Source organism: Falco cherrug, chromosome 1, assembly GCF_023634085.1.
Source record: "Falco cherrug isolate bFalChe1 chromosome 1, bFalChe1.pri, whole genome shotgun sequence".
NCBI lineage: Eukaryota > Metazoa > Chordata > Aves > Falconiformes > Falconidae > Falco > Falco cherrug.
In genome coordinates this window covers 102464609-102485554 of record NC_073697.1, presented here as the reverse complement: position 1 = coordinate 102485554, position 20946 = coordinate 102464609, and the positions used below count along the sequence as shown (strand labels likewise).

The following is a 20946-nucleotide window of genomic DNA, read 5'->3' as shown; positions in this document are numbered from 1 at the left end:
AATCTACTTTGTCTTTAAGGAATTCGATGTTCCCGTTTGAAGATCAGTGGGAGTGGGATTAGGATTAGATATCGGATAAGATGAGCGTGTGCAGTCTTTGTCACCCAAGCTCTGGTCTCCATCCTAGGGATTTTTAAGGATAAATGTTTGGTCTCTTTTTTTGTTTTCCCTTTTGCTGCACCAAACATTTTGTTACAAGGCAGGGGTCAGAAGTGCCAAAAGATCCTGCGTTAGAGGAAAACAAGTACAAGAAGTCTTTCGCCTTCATAGAGGTGAAATCCTAGCGTTCACCTGCTCTCATGTTGCTGGGATTTTTGAAGTGGTGCAAATGCAATTCCTTAAACCTAGCCTATATAAAAACATTGTCTTCTTGAGGAGCTGGGAAATGTTTTAAAGGTGTTGGCTGCTTAGCTCTGTGTGTTAAATTGAAGTATCTAGGAGGACTGGTGAAGGTGCCTCCCATTCTGCTCAGAGCTGCCCAATGAGGTGGATTTCAGTCACTGCCAATTAGCAGAAATGAGGTTTTAAGCTACTTCTGGCAAAACTTTGAAGCCAGTCCCTTGTGTTGCCCTGGGGAGTTCTGCATCTCTAACATGATCTGATTTGCATAGACAAACACTGCTGTTTTAATGAAAAGTTCATGTGGGATTGAAAACCCCTGAAGAAACTGTTCAGGAGGGTGCTTGCCACTTGCATTGAAGAGGTGACTGACAGTCGATAGTAGGAAGAGACCGTGACGTGCTGTTGATTAATCTTTAAAGGTATGTGCTCTCCTTACCTACCCCGCGGTAAGAAACAGCAGCTTTCCTGGGCACGGTGTGGTGATATGCAGCGTGGGGAAGAAGCTCAAATTTCCTCTCACCTCCCAGCTCAGATTAAAATTGCAGACTGCTTTGTTTTGCTAGAATTTTGTCTCATGTTGGTTATGTTTTAACTAATGAGATATGAGAAAACATCTATTTTCCTAGTGGAGCCAGGGCTTTGTGGCTTAGCTCCTGGGTTTGATTACAAGATGTACGCTGGCTGGATAATTTCTGTGCAATTAAAATGTAACAACAATCTTCAGATCTTTTCTGAGTGTAAGACCTTTAGGGGACCAGTTATACAGGAAAAGTAAAACCAGGTTAACTAAATACTGCGCTGTTCTGACTCTTCATCTGTGCTAATCTGTGCTCCCTTTTGTATTCTGTTGTGACGTGCAATAGCTTTCCAGAAAGGGAAAGTATTTTTCTTGTATTTTTAATGCATTTTACAGTGGCTTCCAGTATGAGCCAGTGCATATATGGAAATCATGCTCTGTTTTATCTCAGCCTCCGAATCTGAGACTCTGCATTGCCTGTCCTGTAGGACTGTCCCTAATAAATCACTATGAGCGATTACTATTACTTCCCCCAATTCTGCCTTTTTGAATAAATGGGATACCCTTAAGGGTCCAGTCCCTGGCGTACTGATGCTTGCAGAGGAGCAGTTGCGATGCAGAGGTTTGTGGGAAGGAGCCTCTTCCCCCTGCGCTCTCGGGAGGACCGGAGCCCATTGCTGCGGGCCAGAGGGTTCACACCAAGTGTGAAAGATTGGGTTTCCCCTGAGTGCCTGTCTCTGCAACTGCCACCAGGAATAGCTCTGCAACTGCCATTAAATTAGCTAAAATGAAGTGCCATCTTTTAAGTATATCCCAAGGGAGAATGCTGTTATTGCAGCTATTTCCTCAAAACCATTCCTGAGCAGACACTGACTCCTATTTGAAGGGTAATTTTCAAATTGACTTTCTCCAAGGTGACTTATTTAGGGCTTGTACTCTGAGACTCAGAGCTGCACACCTCAAATGCTGTGATGCAGTGTTGCTCCCCTGTGTACACAGAAAGCACAGGACCAGGGCCATTGGAGCTAGCACCTCATGCTGTTGCCAGCACTTGGGCAAATGATGAACAGCCCAAAAGGCCTTCTGCAGATTCTCATGACCCTGATCGAGGCTCCCATCTTAGGGCTCTTGGTCTGGAAGGGTTTCTCAAGGTTGGTGTCTTTTGCTACGATCCCAACAAGATGGCTGTGGGGAGATGGTTGGGCAATTGGCACATGGCATAAGTGTCTTCTGCTTCCAAGCAGCTGTGGAAATAGGGTTGTAAGCCCTGATCCATGTAATGGAGACCTTTTGGACTGGAGTTTTACATCAGCTGACAAAATGTGTGGAGTTGTGGACGATTAGTACCTGCAAATGAGCATTTTGACAGTCTGTAGTGGCAACTTTCTGTACGAAAACTCCTGCTAAAAGTGCTGAAGAATCATGCGCATGGAGGTGGGTGCTCAGGCATCCCGTGATTTTTAGTGCTGGGACATCCTTGACTTTTCTAGAACATACAAGGAAGGAAAATGCGTTCAGGCAGTGACCTCGGCAGCAGTGTTTATCCTGGCAGGGAACTTTCACAGTTGAGCTACAGTCCTGAAGCTTGGACTTGTAAATAGAAATCTGCTTTAGGCTTGTACGCTGTGTCTTAGCACACTGTGGGCACCATAAGGGTGTGCACGCTGCTGGTGGCTTAGAGCAAGGCTAGAAACAGCAAATTGTGTGTGCAATTCCTCGCTTATAAGGTTATTAACTGCCAGTGCTTTTCTCACCGTAAGTGACTTCAACTTAGGAGGTACATGGCAATACATAACAATATACAATACATAACACCATCAGTAGTTACATACATACATAACAGTATCAGTATTTAATTCAACAGCTCCAATGTGGAAGCCACTAAACTGATTTATAAATGCATTTTCTCAAGAGCATCCAGGTATACTTATCTGACAGATGAGGAAACAGAGGTACAAAGAAGTTAAATGCTTTGCCTGAGGTCCCAGAGCGAGCCGCTTCTTGACGTGGAAATCGGAGTAGGCATACAACAGTGACAAAGTCAAATCTATCTTGAGCAAGGTCACAGACATGGGTAGACATAATAGGTATTTTAATAAATACATAGTTTTCACAGCTTCTTTGCCATTAAAAGTTAAAGTCGTATTAATCTCCAGTAAATTCAGAAAAGGCATTCAATTCAGCATCTCTTTTATGTGGTATCTCTTATTTTAATTTGTTTCACAGATTCCATAGTACTTAGCAACAGCAGGAAAATAAACCCATTTGAAACAGACAATTAACCAAGGTCACTGGGGCAGGGAAACTAGAATTATTCAAGAAACAACTATTGCAGATGCCATCCCGGGGATAATATTAAGCAAGGTATGCTGCTGTGGGCTAAAATGCCGTTCCTTCATAGAAATTTTATTACATTCTTGTGAAAGGCATCCAGCTTTTATCTGCCCAAGCCATTACGCAGGCAGTGAAGGGAAGCTGCGAGCATGGCTCCTGCCTGACTCCGCATCTGCATGTCGATGCCCCGCCGTAGGAGGCAGAGGGATATGTATTTCTCCTTTGGAGATGTGCATCGTGTGTGACATTAGTTTTGGGCTTTTGCTATCGGCATCTCGCCCTCGTGCGCTTCTGTGAGCCACCTCCCGCGGCTGCCCTGCCGCTCAAACGCGCTTCCATTCCTGCAAAGTTTTCTTCAATTAATGAGCTCAAGTTCACTTTTAAAGCAAACACCGCTCCGTAGCACGCACCGGGGCTACATTGGGTTTCGGGGGAGGCCAGGCCGGGGCGCAGGGGGAGGCAGGGGCTCCTTGTGGTTGCAGTCGCAGTCAGGCAGCTCATGGCAGGGAGGGCCGCCAGGGCCGGTGCCAGGCAGCAGGTACCCAGGCCGCTGCCTCGCCCCCACGGGTGCCTCCTGCCTGGGGCCGCAGCCCCTGTGAGGAGCAGGGAAGGGAGGCAGAGCGCGGCGGTGGGCCAGGGCTGCTGGGGACAGGCAGGCTGGGCAGGGCCGGGTTTGCCTTGGGCCTCTGGTTCGCTCTGCCTGGCGCCGCCATTGCCTGGGCGCAGTCCCCTCTTGGGGAACGGGCCGCTTCCAGCTTCGGGCTCTGCCTGGCCGCTCCAGCGCAGGCCCCAGCAGCCGGGTCAGGCTCCGCAGGGCAGCCCCCAAGGCTGCTGATGGTCACCAAGCTGAGTGCAATTGAAAAACAAGTTGGAATTTTTAAATCATTCAGTTCCTCTTCCATTTCTCTGCCCCTAAAACCTGAGGGACCAGAGGTTTCGTCTGTGGCTTTGCGGTGGGACTGGCTGCCACAGCCCACGAGTGCAGCGTTGCCCGGCGATGGCGCAGCCCCAGGTGGCCCTCCGCAGGCTTGGCGCTGCCCCTTGGCCACCAGGGCCATCCTGCAGCCACCTGCGCCTTCCGCAGCAGCCAGCCCGGCCGGGAAGGCAGCCGGGGTGGGAGGGCTCCAGCCCGGAGCCCCCTCATGGGGCGAGTGGTCTCCCAGCCCCTGGGTGCAGCTTGTGGCCGGTGGAGCGGTGGGCCAGGTGGTCCCTGCCCCATGGAGCTCTGCTGCCTGGGGACAGGCTGTGGTTGACCCTGCCTTATGGCTGGGGTGGACAACCCACAGGGCCACGTACTTGTGTTTCATTCCTGCGTGTGTATTCTTTTGCTATAAACTTGTGTTACTCATCCCGGTCTTCATTCTGCCATACATTCTCTGTGCCACAGATGCAGAAGCACAGAGGTGACGGCACTGACGGGTGTTTCTGTTTGCAGTCAGGTCCTTAATTTCATCAATGGCCAAAAGAAAATCAAGTGTTTGATCATAGAGTGCCATGTAAAAATAAAGAGGGTGTTCTTCCTTACCCTGGTATCATCAGGGAAATAATCGATAGGCCACTGTTTAAAGCCACGGGCTTAATTTGACTGAATTTGATAATCTGCCTGTAATTTTCTACACATTACGAGCTGGTTAAGCCTAAGGCACAGAGCTGAGTGTCTCCCGGCATTGGCTGCTGGGGCACTGACTCCCACCAGCGACCCCCGGCTGAGCAGTGGGGGTGCAGGCGGGCATCAGCAGTGGGAAACTGCACGTTTGGGATGAGTCCAGAACATCAAAACGGAAAATAAGAAGTTTAAATTTGGTATGTGAAATGAGGGATGGCAGGTTTGAGAGAGGGACAGATGAGCCTTTCTAGGCAGGTACAGGACCACCCCAGATGCACTAAACGCGGTGCCACGTCTGCTGCCGCAGTGGGGTTGCGTTGCTGAAGGTGAGCAACTCCATGACTGAAGTTTATTAAAAACAACAGCAGTTTAATGGAAACTGGACACTCCAGCAGTTCTTAAAGTATATTCTCAGCCTTCTTGCACTCAGTGGTATGACTGCTAATTATTTTTTTAATATCCTTTTTTCTACATATTTTATAACTTGTGCTTTAGTAGAAAATCAGAAGCAAAATCCAATTGTGTAAGAAAATTAATTTCCTTGAATTGAAGAAGCAATCTACTTGAGTCTTTTTAATCATTAGATGATAACTGTGCACTAAAGAAAGGAAGACCATTAAAGTAACTTAATAGACTAGGATGGACGTTTTTCCCTCTATCTTCTTCATCTTTATTTAGAGATTCATGCTGAGGATATTTCATAAAAGATGCTCTTTCCTGACCTTTCATCGCTTGCTGTATAGAGGAGCCAACCAAAATAATGGCAAGGGACTAACGCTCTGGATTTCTGGATACAAAACCAGTAATTCTGCTAAACATCTCCGTTCATCCCTTCCTGCCAAATTCCGCTTTTCCTTCCTCATTAAAGAAAGAATAGCTTTCGGGACAAATAAAAATGCATTTAGCTGAGCTGTGTGATTTTTAAAAAACAAACTGCGTTAATGCTTTTAATTAAGGGGCAGAGGAACAAGAGGCTTTATCAGCTCTTTGTCTGCAGGCCATTATTTCATTGTGGATGGGCTATCTATTATTGTAAACGTCCACCTTTTTGAAGGATTTACTACAAAACCAAATGGTGTTTTTATTTAAATTGTCGAGCGCCGCTTGATTCCTCATTTATTTAATATGGAGGCATTGTTACAAAGAAGAATGTAGCACTTAATTTGTATTGCTTGAGGGACCTCAGATCCGCTTGGGAACGCCGCTTTGCATGCTTCATGGTATTGCGTGTTGAAAACAGAATGTGCAGCAAAACGAAGAAGAGGAAAATTTGAAGGTGAAGTTCCAAAATCCCAATCAGGCTTTTCCAAGACCATTTTGGAAAGGATTGGTGACTCTGTGGTCTATAAAGTGAAGTCATGTTGTAAAATAATAATGAAAGAAAGCTTTCTTGGGGTAGAGCTCCAGAGCATGGCTGTTGAGTGCCTTCCAGTTCAGAAAACCTTGTTTACCTGGTGGTGAGTTCCCAGTGATCCACATTATTGGGTCAGAACTTTCACCTGGATTTTTTTCTGTCTTTAACTGTTCCCTGAGTACCTTTAGCAGACCTAACAGGTTTTGACTGGAGAAGTCAAAGGTTCCCGTGCTCCACCATGCCTATTCCCAGTGGAGGAGATGAACTGGGTTGTTCATGCTCCGTGTAAAATCAGAGCAACTTACCCTTCTGTTTAATTCCAGGAGGTAATCTAGGATAATGGAGCTATTAGATTTGGCATCTGTAATGTGGTTATCATTTCAGAAGGAATTGTTTCTGCTAATGGCAGTTAACTTGCTACAAATAAAGCAATAGAATTGAAATCTTAAGTACTAGAGTGGCAGCAAACCATGAAACATTATACCGCTTATTGGAAGGAAGGCCAACCTTGCTGTCAGGGAAGAAATCTATTGAAAAAAACCTCTGATGGATTCCAATTCTAACTAATTTAATATGGCAGCAGCGTTCAGCTGTTCTACCAGTCTATTAAAAGTATTAAAATGTCCATAAATAATAATACCTATGTGACTAGAGCTTTTCCTCCAAGGAGCTCAAGGATTTCGCAGAGATGAATTCGGCCGGCTGTTTGCAGAGCCGAGCCGTGAGGTCCTTGGGGGTCATAGAGCCCTGCGGCTGCCTGGGGTGCATTGGAGACCCCAGGAGCTCCTCTGGCACACAGGGACATTTTGTGTGGTGTGGATGGAGAGGCTGAGCGTGGGTCTGATCTTTGCCATCTGTAAGCTGTGTCTTGGGTATATGCAAGGGTGCTTTCCACCTCTGCAAGCCTGAACTGCTTAGTTCAGCCTTGAGCATGCTCCGCAGCATGGACAAGCTGTGAAACGTGCTTTGAGCCAGGATTTTAGGGCCGCTGTTAAAATACACTATCCCGTTGCCCCATTTCTACCTCAAGAATAGGTTCTCTCTGAAGAACAGGCATTTCTAAGTGGTGTGGGATTTCTAGATAGGTGGGCTACCGTTGGTGCTACACCCTGCAGGTTTTCCCCAGGCAGCACAAGGCAGGTGTCCCCTAGTCCCAGGCAAGGAGCGGCAGGGGTGGTGGCCATCCTGTCCTGCATGGTGGGGTTTCCCTCTGCTCAAAGCTTTGAGCTCAAGGTGGGCCGGGGAGCCCCACAGCTCCCCACAAAAGCATATTCTGGCAGTACCTTGGCATGGATTAGCTTTAAAATTCATTGTCTCCTCCCTGCTGATCCCTCTAAGTGGGTCCTTGGGGGTTTTTTTCTTTCCAACATGGATTCACATGGAAGCAAGTTAAATGGGAGAACGGTTTTTATATTTCTATTTTAGTACAGAAAATATCCCAGGGGGTAAACTTTCCATATACCGTAACTGCAACAGATTAGTGTATCCCCAAGCTGCAAGAGCATAATGATATGGTTTTGTTCAGTGCCATGCTCTGTGGCAAAGTGTAATTTTATGGAGAGGGTCACAAGTGTTTAACCACTCAAAAAATGTCCCCAAATGTGATCTCAGCTTGTGTGAATCAGAATAACATCCTCATCTCAGGGCAGCTGTATCAGATGGAGATCTGGTCCAGTGTTTTGCAAGGTAATGAGGGAGGGACAGTGCATGTGCATGTTGCAGCCCCAATCGTTAGTAAACACAACCATCTATTATGTCCTTGAAATTGCATAGTTATTACAGATTAACCCCTGACAATGTGGTTTTCTTCAGTCTTTCTGCTATTCTATTGATGTCTGTATTATTATTACCACCCTCATTCTTCTCTTATAATTTTCCCTGAGCGGACAGAGTGCTTGGCTGCTCTTGCTGGAGGGGGAGCTGAGCAGCGCTGTTAGCTGGAGGGCACAAAGTTTTGCAGGATGAACGTGACAACTTGATCTTTTAACCCAGAGCTCTGTTGATACTGGTGAAACTGGGCAAATGACACAGCAGATGTTTCTGCAAACAGTTGTCTTGACATTATCAAGGATTTGCTTCTGCAGATTTGCAGTTTAGCTTGCTGCTGCTGGTTGGCGATGACTCCTTTGTGATATATTATAAAGTTCTGGATTAGAAACCCTTTTTCACAGGATACCATAAAAACTAGTGTCTGTCCTGAAGTCTACGCTGTTACTAAACGTGTGGGAGAAAGTAAGAAAAAGGAAATGCCATTATTACGTTTCCTTTGCTTATGGGGAGTGGAAACCCAAAGAATTTGTGCCCTTGCCCATAGACACACCAAGGTGTTTGCAACAGAGCCAAGACCTGAAAGCTTTTTAGTAATTTAATCCCAGGAGAGCTCTTTCTCCAGTCTATACACAGTGAATTTTGGACAGTTTCATTGCAGTGGTGAAACGATGGCTTCAAAGACACAGAGCTCACTCATTGCTGCAAAGTCTCTGGGATGTCTGTCAGAGGCAGGAAGCATATGGAGCCAACAGGAACTCAGCAGAAATTAGCCCTCCGTCCATTAAAAATTGGAAAATTTCAATAATTGTGCATTATTGTTGTTCTTCTCTTCATACAGGACACCGGCGATGATTGGTTGCTCATTTGTGGTGCACAGAAAATTCTTTGGAGAGATTGGGCTTCTCGATCCTGGGATGGATGTGTACGGAGGGGAGAACATAGAACTCGGCATCAAGGTTTGTGACACATTTGCAAGAAAAATTGCACCTAACTGTTTAGGAAACACAAAGCAACACTTTAACAAGTTAGCATAAAGCTATTAGAATGCTTCAGGGAAACAGCACCGATGTGTTTTATAGCATTTTAATTTAAGTTTAAGGGGGAAAAATTACTTGCTTTTAGGGGTGTGGGTTTTTTCCTTGGGTTCTTATCTGTTATTCTTACTGTCTTATTCTTATTCTTTTGTCTGACCTGATGCAAAAAGCTACTGAGTTGAAATAGCATGCCAACCAGAACAGGCCCGGGTCACATTGTCACACCACTGCTCTAAGTCATAGGTATCCTAAATACCAAGAAAAATGCAGTGCCGTTCTCATCACGTGAACAGTTGTAGGGGTGGTGGTGGGACTCTTGTGACTCTCTCAAGAGGACACAAAGCCTGAAAATATTTTACAGGCATTTAGCATCTGCAAATGAAGTATGTTCATAAACAGGCAAAACTTGCTTATAAAAGTGAAACACTAATAATTAGCCATGTTTTCAGAGCTGCTTCAGTGCATCCGTGCAGACATTCGTCATTACAGAATCCACTGTGTCAACATCACTTGATTACTATGTACAATATTAGATGTGGCTTAGTGATTCAAGTGTTTACATACATCAAGTGATTCATAAGCAATGAATTCAATGTTCAGAAGCAACTTGGGATGGTGAAGTCTTTTGAGATTCTTCCAGGCATGTTTTAGAGTAAAGCACTTGTACATTAACAAGCTGATAGGGAGAGGCTTGAGACTTATAACGGGAAAATTGAATTGACTGTGCTGTTGTAAAAATGAAAAATCATTGTTCAGCTCATAGATTTACCAGAGGATATTTGCTTTGCTGGCAAATCAGAAGAAACTTAAGAAATCCATTGTTATTGGCTACAGGGAACAGTAATCTCACTTAAACCAGGGATTAGAAATTAAAGGCTTTAAATATGCCACATAGCTCTTCTCCATATGAAGTAATAATGGCACGTCATCATGCAGCTCACTGCATGGGTATGGAGAGATCCTGCTCTAAACCAAGCTTCTCTCGTGGTTATCCTTATTTGCTTATTTGTGGGATTTTTTAATAATATCATTGTGGAACGAGTCTTCTCACAATTAGTAAATCAACCCATCTGCTAGGTTTTTGGGGGATTTCATGGGAGATTGGCTTCCTAACTGGAAGAATAAGATGAATGTCTCAGGGACAAGTGATGAGCCTATGTCCTCTTCATTTTCACATGCTGAACTTTTTAGAAAAGCTATCTAATAAACATCCTTTTGGAAATAAAATAATCCCTATCTTCCCCAAGTGACTTTCCCAAGCCTGCATTTCTAACACACATTTCCCTGCTGTTTGCATGCTCATATGCTGTGTGTTCTGGTCAAGGTTTTAAAAATATTGTTGCTTTTCAGAGCCAAAATAAATCCACCTCATGAAACTGCATAGAAAGTAGACATCCAAAAATCAGTCTCTGTGCAAGGGTCTTATTTAGAGACCAGGAGTTCATAGCACATCAGTTCTGTTTAATAAATGTTGGCCATTGTGTATGCAGGTCAAGTAGCTCATACGGAGAGTGGTCCCAGAGAGATGGTGTGTCTCAATTGCCACATATTTAAATTCCATTTCATAGTAAGATTTCAGTTATAAATAGTTTATCCAAGGCTAGTCATCGCATGTGTAAGGAAACAGAGTTGTTATGGGTTCAAGCAGATGTCAGGTCTCAGGTGGATATATCTGGTTCTAGTTGCCAGCCCTTCCTTGCGTGCTTGCAGTCTGCCATGGCTGGGGTCTGTAGCAGCCTTACCATGTTACCAGTAATGAAGGACTCTGTATTAATAAAATTGTTCTGAGGATCAACTTGAACAGAAAATTATTAGGCTTTTTGTGGGTGTTTTGCTGTTTTGCCTGGTAAGTGACTGCCTGTAGTCAGAAAAGTAATTTGGTGGTTCCTTGTTTGTTCCAGTGATCCTTGGATGAGAATAAATACAGAAAGTATTTATTTTCTTTTTAGTGATGGTGAAGTTCCATCCTCTTCTGAGAATCATGTGACATTTTTTAAAAATTATATTCTTGTATTACCAAGAATGTTCAAAGAGCAAAAATGAAACGATAAACCTGTTGAGGCTATGAGAAGGTCATGGAAAAAAATACAGTGTTTCAGGCAAAAGCACAAGCTAACTACATTATGGTAAAATTGAATGCAAGTAATCTGAATAACAAAATGAAATAAATAATTGAGAAAGCTGGTCTGTCCAAACCTAGAACGGCCAAGGCCATATACTGTACAAGTGTCTTGTTTTATTAATAAGCTTCAACGATTCTAAAGTAAGCTGTATGGCACCTATGTGTGGGGAAATATATGGGCTATATGTTTCAGTTGCTGAATTCAGTTAGCTAAATGGGAAAGTACCTGTGTGAGCCACTTGAAAAAATAACCCTGTTACTCATGTTCACAGAGGTGGCTCTGGGCTCGCTGCTCTCCTGTACGTGCTGGGAAGCATCCTCGGATTGCTCAGATAATAGTAATAAAGCCATTAAGCATGTTGCTGCCCCAGGCAAATTCCTGTTCTGCTTGCGGGGTAGCTTTGGCCCTGACGAGGGGAACATGCTGTTCTCTGGATTATTCTACTTTCTTTTATTGCACTGGAGTGTCTCCAGAAGGTTGTGCTTATTCACTCCTCTTGTCCCTGATGTCCACTACTTCACTTCCCGAGGCAGAATTGAGTCTAATTCTCCTTTTCTTGGCAGAGAGCAGAGAAGTGTTTGCTATGCAAGGCAGTTTAGGTTAATATTTCAACTGAGGGGTTTTCAGTGTGCTTTTTTTTCCCTCTCTTACTCCCCCTGCCCCGCCAAGTGTGCCATGCCGTTGAATTACAATAGTGCCAGGTCGTTCTTACAGTGTTGACAGCCATGGGGACAAAACATTTGGTCTGTCCCTGCGTCCGTAACTCTCCCCAGCAGACTTTTTGGGGAAACCAAAACCTGGTGACCAGGTGGTGCCAGTGAAGGTGCTGGAACCAGGGCGTGTGGAGACATCTCATACCTGGTCTCAGTCTTGCTACAGGAACAGGGAGAGCAAGCGTTGCTCCAAGCTGCCCGTCCTGGGGAGCGTGTGGGTGCTGTGCACTGTGGACCACAACCTGGCCCCTTCCCCAGGCCCAGTTTCTGCTGTTGGTCCCAGAGAGCATGACCTGCTCTCTGAGCAAGCCTTGAGCCAACTCTTCTAATACTTTGCTGTACCGAACAAGTTTCTGTTCTGATTTTATAAACCTGGTGTCCAATTCCAACAGCTTGAAAGTGTTGACACTGCTGTGAGTCCCCACCAGCTCCATGTGTGAATTTTGGCACTGAGGCTTCTCTGACCATCTCTGCTCCTTCTGTTGAAAATTTTTCTTTTATTTTAAAACTGTTTGTGGCCCTGGTTTTTAGTGACTATGGGACTAAGTAGGAAGACTGCTTTTGCTGTGTGTCTTGCTGTTTCTCTGCAGGGAGGGTTTGATGGGTTTTCATGGTTAGTCACAGACATTCACTAAAGATGCTCCATAAAATTGCGTGTGTCTATTTGAATAAAGATGCAAAAGTCTATTGCATGACTATTGCCATGATTTCTAAGCATGGGATGGGTTACAAGGTTGTTTTCAGAGTATTTTGTGCTTCTCTCATGCACTGCTAATTAAATTTGAGTTGTCTTTTAAAGATAAATTTAATCAATAAGGAAATTATTACTACTTTGATGGTATCATTTGTACAAATTGTCACTTGAAGAAAGCAATTAAAAGAGAATGCTTATTAGCTGATCCATCCCATACCTTATTTGTGTAGTAAGAATCGATTATTGAATTCATTAAGAAAAGCACAATTCAGGGGTCCCTTTGAGGTTTAATGACTGACTGGAGCTACTCTTTACTATGGATGTTAAATTGTCTGAAGTTTGGGTTGGATCTTTTCAAATGATTTCCAGAGGAAAAGCACAGCGTGTCCTCTTAATATTCAGATATTTTTTTTCCCCAGATTTGTCATATAGATTCATCATGCCAGGTTTCTGGTGCTGCCAAGCCAGCAGTTGCATGCGTGGAGCAAGCAGAGTTGCACCCCTGTGCATAACTGTAAGGGCTGGGAATATGAACCTTTGAAAATCAAATGGGTACAACAAGAACATTGAGCATATTGTTGTTAGTGGTGATTTCTTTAATAATTGGACTCTCATCCTGCAGCTGCTTAGGCACAAAAGGGGCCTCATTGCTCTGGCAGTGACATTGATCCTCTCCCAGAGGGTACCGTGCCTGTGTACCCTTCAGTCTTTCAGAAACCCTTAAAATAGATTAAATAGCATTTTAATGGTACAAATCTCTTGTGTGCGTTTCATCCATGAAGGAGCCCATTTTGTTTATATGCGTACAATTATTCATGTGCTGAAATATTGAGAGGGTCAGGCAAAAAAAAAAAAAAAAAAAAGAAAAGCCGTCAAATAGGTATATTTAAATTCCACAAGGGAGCTTGACTCTTTCTGCATTCAGAAAATCAAATCCTTCCCTTCCTGCATACATTTTCCATAAAATTATGGCTGTATCCTTTTTGTTAAGAAGAAAACAGTGAGGGTATTTAGAGCAAGCGGTTCTTCTGGCATCTGTGGATTTGTTGCATCTGAGGTGAGGGATGGGCAGCCTCTATCCAGCCCTATGGGAAGCAGAAAATCCCTGCCATGGGGTGCTGGGTGGGAGCAGAGCAAGGATGTCAGGGCAGGGCTATGAGTCATGAGAAAGATGTTTTGATTATTTTTTCCCTGCTCTTTTTGTAAAAAAAAACATGCTAGCACAGGCTTACTTTCCCAGCCCAACTGGGAGCACAGGCTCCAATGCAAATACCCTATGTCTTTAAATGACATTGTGCACGTCTCTAAAATGGAGAGTGATAGACACAAGCGTAATGGGAAGCACATAAATATCAGTGCTGGATGGTGTTTGGCTGGGTTTCTACCTGCATGAACCTAATATCTAAAGAGTTAGTGCCTGTCATCAAAATGTAAAAATATCCCTGGTTAGGGTGGAATTTGTTTTTATAATGTCAGCCAAACGTGCAGACATGTAATATCAGGTGTCACGTTTTGACTCTGCAATGTGTGTTACTGCTGTCATTTGAAATGGTGTTTTGCCAGTGCTTTTTGTTTGATCATCTTCAAATGTCTCTCTCTCTCAGTTCTTCTGATTAATGTCTTAAAGTCTGGGTGTAGGCAGTACCTGAAATCCCTTTTTAACCACTCTGTCCATCAGCACCTGGGCATGATTTCCAGCATTCCTCCATTGACTGTCACATCTGCTGGCTTCGCCGGCCGCTGCATGATGAGCGTGCATGCCGAGGCTTGCAGGATGCGGCGCATTGGTGGGATCCATGAGATCTGCAATGATGCATTGTTACATTTTTTATCACTTCGAAAAACAGGAAGCTGAAAAGCATGTAATTTATTCATAAAGCTTTATTAGCTTTGTGAGCGTTCACTGAAACACAGTAGTTAGGGTTGAATTGAGTTTCTCATGATGTGCAGGGTTTTTTCCCCATCTACACCTAGCTTTGCTGAGACAGAATTAGTCATGAAATTACGACTGTGGCAGTGAAGGGGTTTTTTGGAAAGTGTGGGAACAAATCAGCCTGAGCTTCTGAGGGAAGGATTTTGAGGAGCACAGATGCACTTTGCTGTGAGACGCCTCCCAAGCTTTATTTAGAGCTTGGCTGCAGGAGGTGTCAACGTGTCTGGTTGCAAGGAAGGAGAAGAAAAAGCCTTTGACTAGTTGAAGGCTTTGAGGTAGAATTACCAGATATCATTTGGTTGTCACGGAGTATGTACTGTTCAAATATCCACTCTTTTGACATTTCTGAGAATTTATACTGAGGAACTGCAACCTATGCACAGTTGGACAGGTGCAGATGATGCAGAAGTCAGTGCCAGTGGTGGGGGATGCTCAAGTGGGGCTGCTGGCAGGAGGGGAAGGGGATGAAACTCTGGGCTCACCTGTCAGGGAAAGAAATTTTTGAGTTAGTGCAAGCAGTTTGAGAAGTTAGAGGCTAAACCATGGTAAAAAGCAACAGGGGAACGCAGTTTGAGAAGTTAGAGGCTAAACCATGGTAAAAAGCAACAGGGGAACCAGTGAAGCCCTGGGAAGTTGTATTTAACAGACACAGGAGTTAGTTGGCCCAGCCTGATCTGCAGGATGAAGGTGCACGGGGCTGGAGCGCGTCTCCCTCCTCTGTCTCCAGGCACAAGAAGCCTCACGGTAGCATGGAGCAGCCGTAGCAGTGGTTTTGGTGCAGGCTATCACAGACCCACCAATGGCTTGCCAAGACCCTAGAGACTGCTGCAGTTTAAGAAAAAATAAAAAAGAAAAAAACAGAAACACACACCCCCCCAAACAACAACAACAAAAATCCCCTAGAACCCAAACTTGCCAATAATATAAACTCAAGACCAGCTTTTCAAACATACTTTATGAGTCAGGCACCAAAATCCACGCAGAAATTGGAGCTTAAGGCTGTTTCCACATAAAAATCAAGTTAATCTGAAACAAAATAAGAGTCAGAGTAGTACTGACCTTGGAAAAGGTCTTAGAAATATAGCTGTAGAAATAGCGATACACAGGTAATGCATTACCTTTGTGTACAGCCACAACATGTTTATTTGTATGTGTATCCCTGTTAGAGAAGTTGATTTTTCTCTTCAGAGTGATTGTTGTGTGGTTGGAAGAAATATTTCCACCACTGAACAATATCCAATCACTGCCTGCATTTATTTTAAGAGCAGGAATCAGTACAAGTACAAATTCAGATCCTGTGTTTGGCATTTTAGTTGTCAGCTCGATATTTACTGTAGGTGCTTGAAGATGCTTTATAAGAAGCAGTGGTGTAGTTTTCCAAACGGGTAAAATGCTTTTCATCACCACTGCCTCCATGGAAATGGAGCTGTATTTTGATTATTTCTAAACGGGCTATAACCTCTGTGCTGGGAGCCAGAGAGCAGCTCTGCTCTTAGCGCCGCAGTGCCTGCGTGGCCGGCAGCCGGCTCTCCTGGGGAAGGGGGGTTGCAGGCAGGCGGCTGCACAGCTCCCGTCTGGCTCCTTCCCCTTGATAGAAAATGATTTGTCATCCCTGCCTGTTACCTGCTGACTGATGGGGACAGGTAGAAGAGGGGGAAGGGACCACTATTTTCACCCCAGTTGATTCTAGTGTTTTTACTGACAAGTTTGGTTTTATGCTGACAAGACAGTGATCATCTTTGCTGGGAAACATAATAACTCTTTTCGTGCAATAGGCCGTGTGTTGCAGTTGAGGTTTACTGGTAAGATGAAGAAATCCATTTTAGGGCTCAGCCGTGCCTTATCTTCACCTGAAATGTGGCAGGTGCCAGCTTTTCACTGATTTTTACACGATAGTTGCCTCTGGCAAGCAGTGGTTAGGGATCTGCCAGGCGGCGGTTTAACATTCTGGGTCATGGTCAGAGTCCACCCTCGTCACCCTGGGCTTGGGGCTTGGGTGGAGAAAGCCAGATGTGGAGAGCAGCCACAGCATCTCCATAGCTAAGGGGGCTGTGGGGAGCAAGGACAAGTGGCCGTGCAGGTTCGTAGAGACTTAGCGAAGTTTGGTTTATTTATACTTTTCACCAATGGATTTTAGAAAATGGAGCCTAAATCATGAGCGAGGTTTCTTCAGTGCTCATCTTTAGTCTAATTGTGCTCCTTCTGAACAGAGCCATTCCCATGTTGCGCTTTCCACTGAATTTTGTGGCAATTTCAATTTGAATATACCCTGCTCTAAGTTTTGGACCACACTGATGTTGTCCAGTGAGGTTGCTCCAGGGGCTATGGACATCGAAGACATCTCTAGTATCCCCAAGACAGATGGATTTTTAATTTATATATTTTTTCTATCACATGCTGTGTTTCTTGGGCATGACACCCATTCCACAAGCCTTTAACTTCTGGGCTTCCAGCTTTCCATCCTCTGTGGAGAAAGATGTGGCAAAGTCTTGAGTCTCCGCATTTTCACCCTTTCCTGCGTGTTGCTCAGGGGCACATCCATTCCTGGCCATGTTCTGCCAGTATTTTATGTGGAAATGCCTGAACGCTGCTAGGTGTGAGGTTGGGGCGGGGGCTCAAGGTGCCTCACCATCCGTGGTTTGTATTATGGCTATTGGGATAAAACACGGCAGATACATAGCACCAGCTGCTCTGACATTTGCACCCGTTCTGGGCTCTGTTGAAGATGTTTGCATGACAGATTTCGGTTATCTGGCAGTCCTGGCTTTGATGCTCAGGCAATGGTTTCCCTTCAACCCCAGACATACCTGCAGTGCCGCCCTGTGTCTCAGCCAGCCCACCCTTGCTGTTGCAGGGAAGACTCAAGAGGCTTTGCTGTGGCAGCTGTTCCTTGCCTGGCTGGGCAGGGGTGCCGTGGCACACTGAAATACGGCATCTTTGCAGCATCTCAGCAGGCATTTTAAGGACTGTGTGGGTCGGAGGTTTGTTGTGCTGATGTTCACCATAGGCTGCTGTGTCTGGGAGGTGAAGGAGTTGGCATGAGGGATGCCAGCGGGCTTGGCACAGCCATGCTTTGGCTCTCAGCCTCTGTGTTCTTGCAGGGAAATAAATTACTTAAGTCCTCTTAAACAGCAGTGATAGGTGTGAGTAGCTGAAGAAGGATTCCCATATCATTTCAACTGACATATTCCCCTCTGTACTGCAAGGCACACTGGTTTGCTTCTTTATTAGCCCTCTGGGCCCTGCTGAGTGGAACAGCCGCGGGACATCCCTTCCCGTTCCCTGTTGCCTGGGCTGTGGTCACGTTTCCAGCACTGAGCACTCATTAATGTGGGGATGATGCATGAGCTGGAGCGGTCCCGGCTGTCCGAGTGCCTGGCAGCTGCAATTTGGTCAGGAATTGCTGAGATGTAGCAAAGTTAGTCCCCCTGAAAGCTGGTTTTATAGCATCACTCCCTGGAGGACAACTGTCCTTTAAAGTATTTCTGGGCGTCTGAAATAATAACTCTCTGAGATCTGCTTTTTCCTTTCACTCTTCACTATACAAGGTGAGCAGCAGCACATTTACTCTGTGCATGTGCCTATGGTGTCTAGGATATAAATTACTCTATAAAACAAAAAATAGGCTTGTGTCTTCCTAAAAACCAACTCCAAGCCAAACTGAACTTTGTCTTCTTACAAAAAGCACGCTTGGGAAATGCCAAGAGAAAATTTGACATGAAATTACACACCAATAAATGAGGCTCATAATAAACTGAGATGAGGAAATGAGGTTTTTTTCATCCCATTATATTCATAAAGCTTTCAGAAAGCTCCGTGTTCGTCATGACTGCAAAGGCAAGGTTATTTTTTTTTGTCTTTTCATCTGTCCTTTCTTATGAGAAGACTAATTTGTGATCCACTTGCTAGGGCTGTGGGACATGCAGATCTCTTCCCCATCCCATCCAGAGCCACAAAGCTGATTTTATCCCTCTTGCCGGCCTCCAGTGACCCAGGCAGGGCAGCAGCCTCAGACCTGGGAGCGGTCCTGTCTCATAAGCACTGAGCGTTGGGTTTTTTCAAGGGTAAGGCACTCTCTTCGTTGACTACAGATTTCTCTTAGGCTTGGGGATTGTTCCTGGTGAAAATGTAATCAATGCCGTTACACTCCTGTGATTTTCAACCAAAAAGCTTGTAGTTAGAAATTCCCAAGCAGCTCTTGGTGTGTTTAGTGTCTGTGTAAGGCTTTGCAGTCATCCTCTCTCAAGGACTTTCAGGTCAAACCTGTTCATTTTTACAAACGAAAACACTGTTTTCCAAGAGTCCCTGCTGCAATCGCAGCCTTGGCTCTGAGAACTGTTCAAGCTGTATTACTTTTTCATCTGAACTCCTCACTGATACAGAACGCAGTTAAAATGCAGCTGACAGCCTGATGGTGATGGCAAGAAACAGAGAGTGACTGCATTTCCCTGCGTATGTCTGTCCCAGCTCTGCCAAGTCAGCAGAAGATTATAGGAACAGTAATGGTATTCATGACCAAATATTGCCACAGCCTTGTAGTGAGGCCAGTTTCACTCCTGAATTAAGGCAGGCCTTTCTGTCCTGCCTCCTGCGCTCGCCCTTCAGGCATCCTGGTTTTGCTGGAGGACCCTGCATCTCCTCCTGGACTCCTTGAACATCCAAATCCTTTTGAAGCAGGTATCCTACTCTTTGGGATTGCTTTATAGCACTTTATTTTATTTCAGTATATGGCCAGGTTCGATGGGTTGTGCCATGTTACACCCATTCCTCCAAGGAATTCATTCCAACGTGTTTGTATGCCAGTCAGCTGCCTCCTGACCTTTTGCTTTTTGGTGTTACTGGGCATGATTCACCATTGCGCTGTCACAAGCTCCAGCATGCTGTGAGTACAAAGCAGATGTAAAAGACTTAATAAGGATTATTAACAACACAGTGGTGCCCAGCTCTGAATGTCTCTGCCTCTGGCAGCCTGTGCTGTGTCCAGCCCATGGTTTGCTTTGATCTAAACGATCCTGTGTACTGGAGCTCACTTTGCCTACTTTACTGTATTCAGGTAGCTTTTGTATACATGAAGCTCATCTCATGTTTAGAGAAGGTGTTGGCACCTTTGGATTGTAGCAGGATTAATGGCAGTGATAAGTAGCATCAGATTGGTGGTCTGCTCAAATTAGTTGGTTCACTTCTTCCACTGCTTTTCCAGTACTGGCTGACCTGAGTGGCTTCTTTGGTGTGATGAGGGAGGAGAAAATTCCCAGCAAAATTCAGTGGGAATTAGTCCGTTGTCTCCTTCAGCCATCCTGGAAAATCTCTTTCCTTTTGTGACTGGCACTGAATGCATGTCCCTCGATGTGATATCACTTGAGACTTGCCCTGTGCATCATGGAGAATAACAGTGGACATAACTAGACATGATTTATGTTTCCCAGTGCATTTATCCTTCAGTCTAGTGTGTCCTTGTGTGATACTCGATGGAGACTGCAGAGGTGGTGCTCTGTGGGGCTCGTTTTGAACAGCGTTCACAGTCGGAGCTTCCTGTAAAGCGAATACTATCACAGCAGTGAACTTTCTGGCTTCCCTGTGGCACATTTATTATTCATAGGAAGCCTATTGCCTCATGAATGATCTAATCGCTATGACGCACCACTGCCATAATGCATAAAAGGTAGTTAACCCGCGTAACACTGCACAGTTTTCATTCATCTCCTTGACTGCAGGGTTTCTCAGGAGTCCTATGGCAAGGGGAAATGTCGCAGCTTGACCTCTGTGTCGTGGGCTGCGTCCTTGGCAGCCTCCTTGCACTGGTATGAAGCTGCAAACCAAATACCTTCCTCACATTTTGTAAGAGTTGAGGTAGGTGACCAAAACTTCCTTGGCTTTGCCTAAAATTGTGGCCACTAAGGTATTAGATACCGTGGAACTGAAGTATATATTAGGGTGGTTTCTGCAGTCAGGATTTTAGCAATCTTTTTGGCATCCTTTCTCTGCCAGAGCTGGATAGAAGTCGCTGGTACAGGAAGCTGGTGAAGGCAGATCAGAGAATAAAAGGAAATCCACCTTTGACTAGTCAGGCTGTGATCCAGCAGAGCACTTCACTTTCAAGCACCCGGGCAGTCCTCTTAATTCCTGTGGCACTACTGTGCCTGCTTAAATGTCAGTGCTTCTTAAGTGCATTTCTGGATTAAGGCCTCTGGAGATGAACCTGAGCCAGAAGGGTTAATATTTTCAAAACACATTTTTTCACTGGAAGGTGGTGTCATTTCTCATCCTTCCACCCCTTGCCCCCTCCAAGCAGTTCTTCCATTTTATGAGCTAATTAACTCACCTAGCTTTAAATACAAGTGCATCCTTCTTGGATTTTGTCATGTGTCACCACCTTCTAGAGAGTTATTATATCTTATTTGCACAGAAAATACTGGGAGAATACACCAGGAACTAAGCTAACCTGTTCATTGAATAAATTCATACCTAAAGCTTCAATAATAACCCCATTATTTCATATTCATCTACAGACACAAAATATGTATTA

General features: G+C 44.8%; 1 protein-coding gene across 1 annotated transcript in view; it reads left to right on the top strand.

The window, feature by feature from the left end:
* Positions 1-20946, top strand: part of GALNT17 (polypeptide N-acetylgalactosaminyltransferase 17) — a 213560-nt gene that overhangs the window by 126101 nt on the left and 66513 nt on the right. The window contains exon 6 of the mRNA XM_055700832.1: positions 8762-8879. Within this exon, the coding sequence (XP_055556807.1) occupies positions 8762-8879 (118 nt within the window). The remainder of the gene's footprint in view (positions 1-8761; positions 8880-20946) is intronic.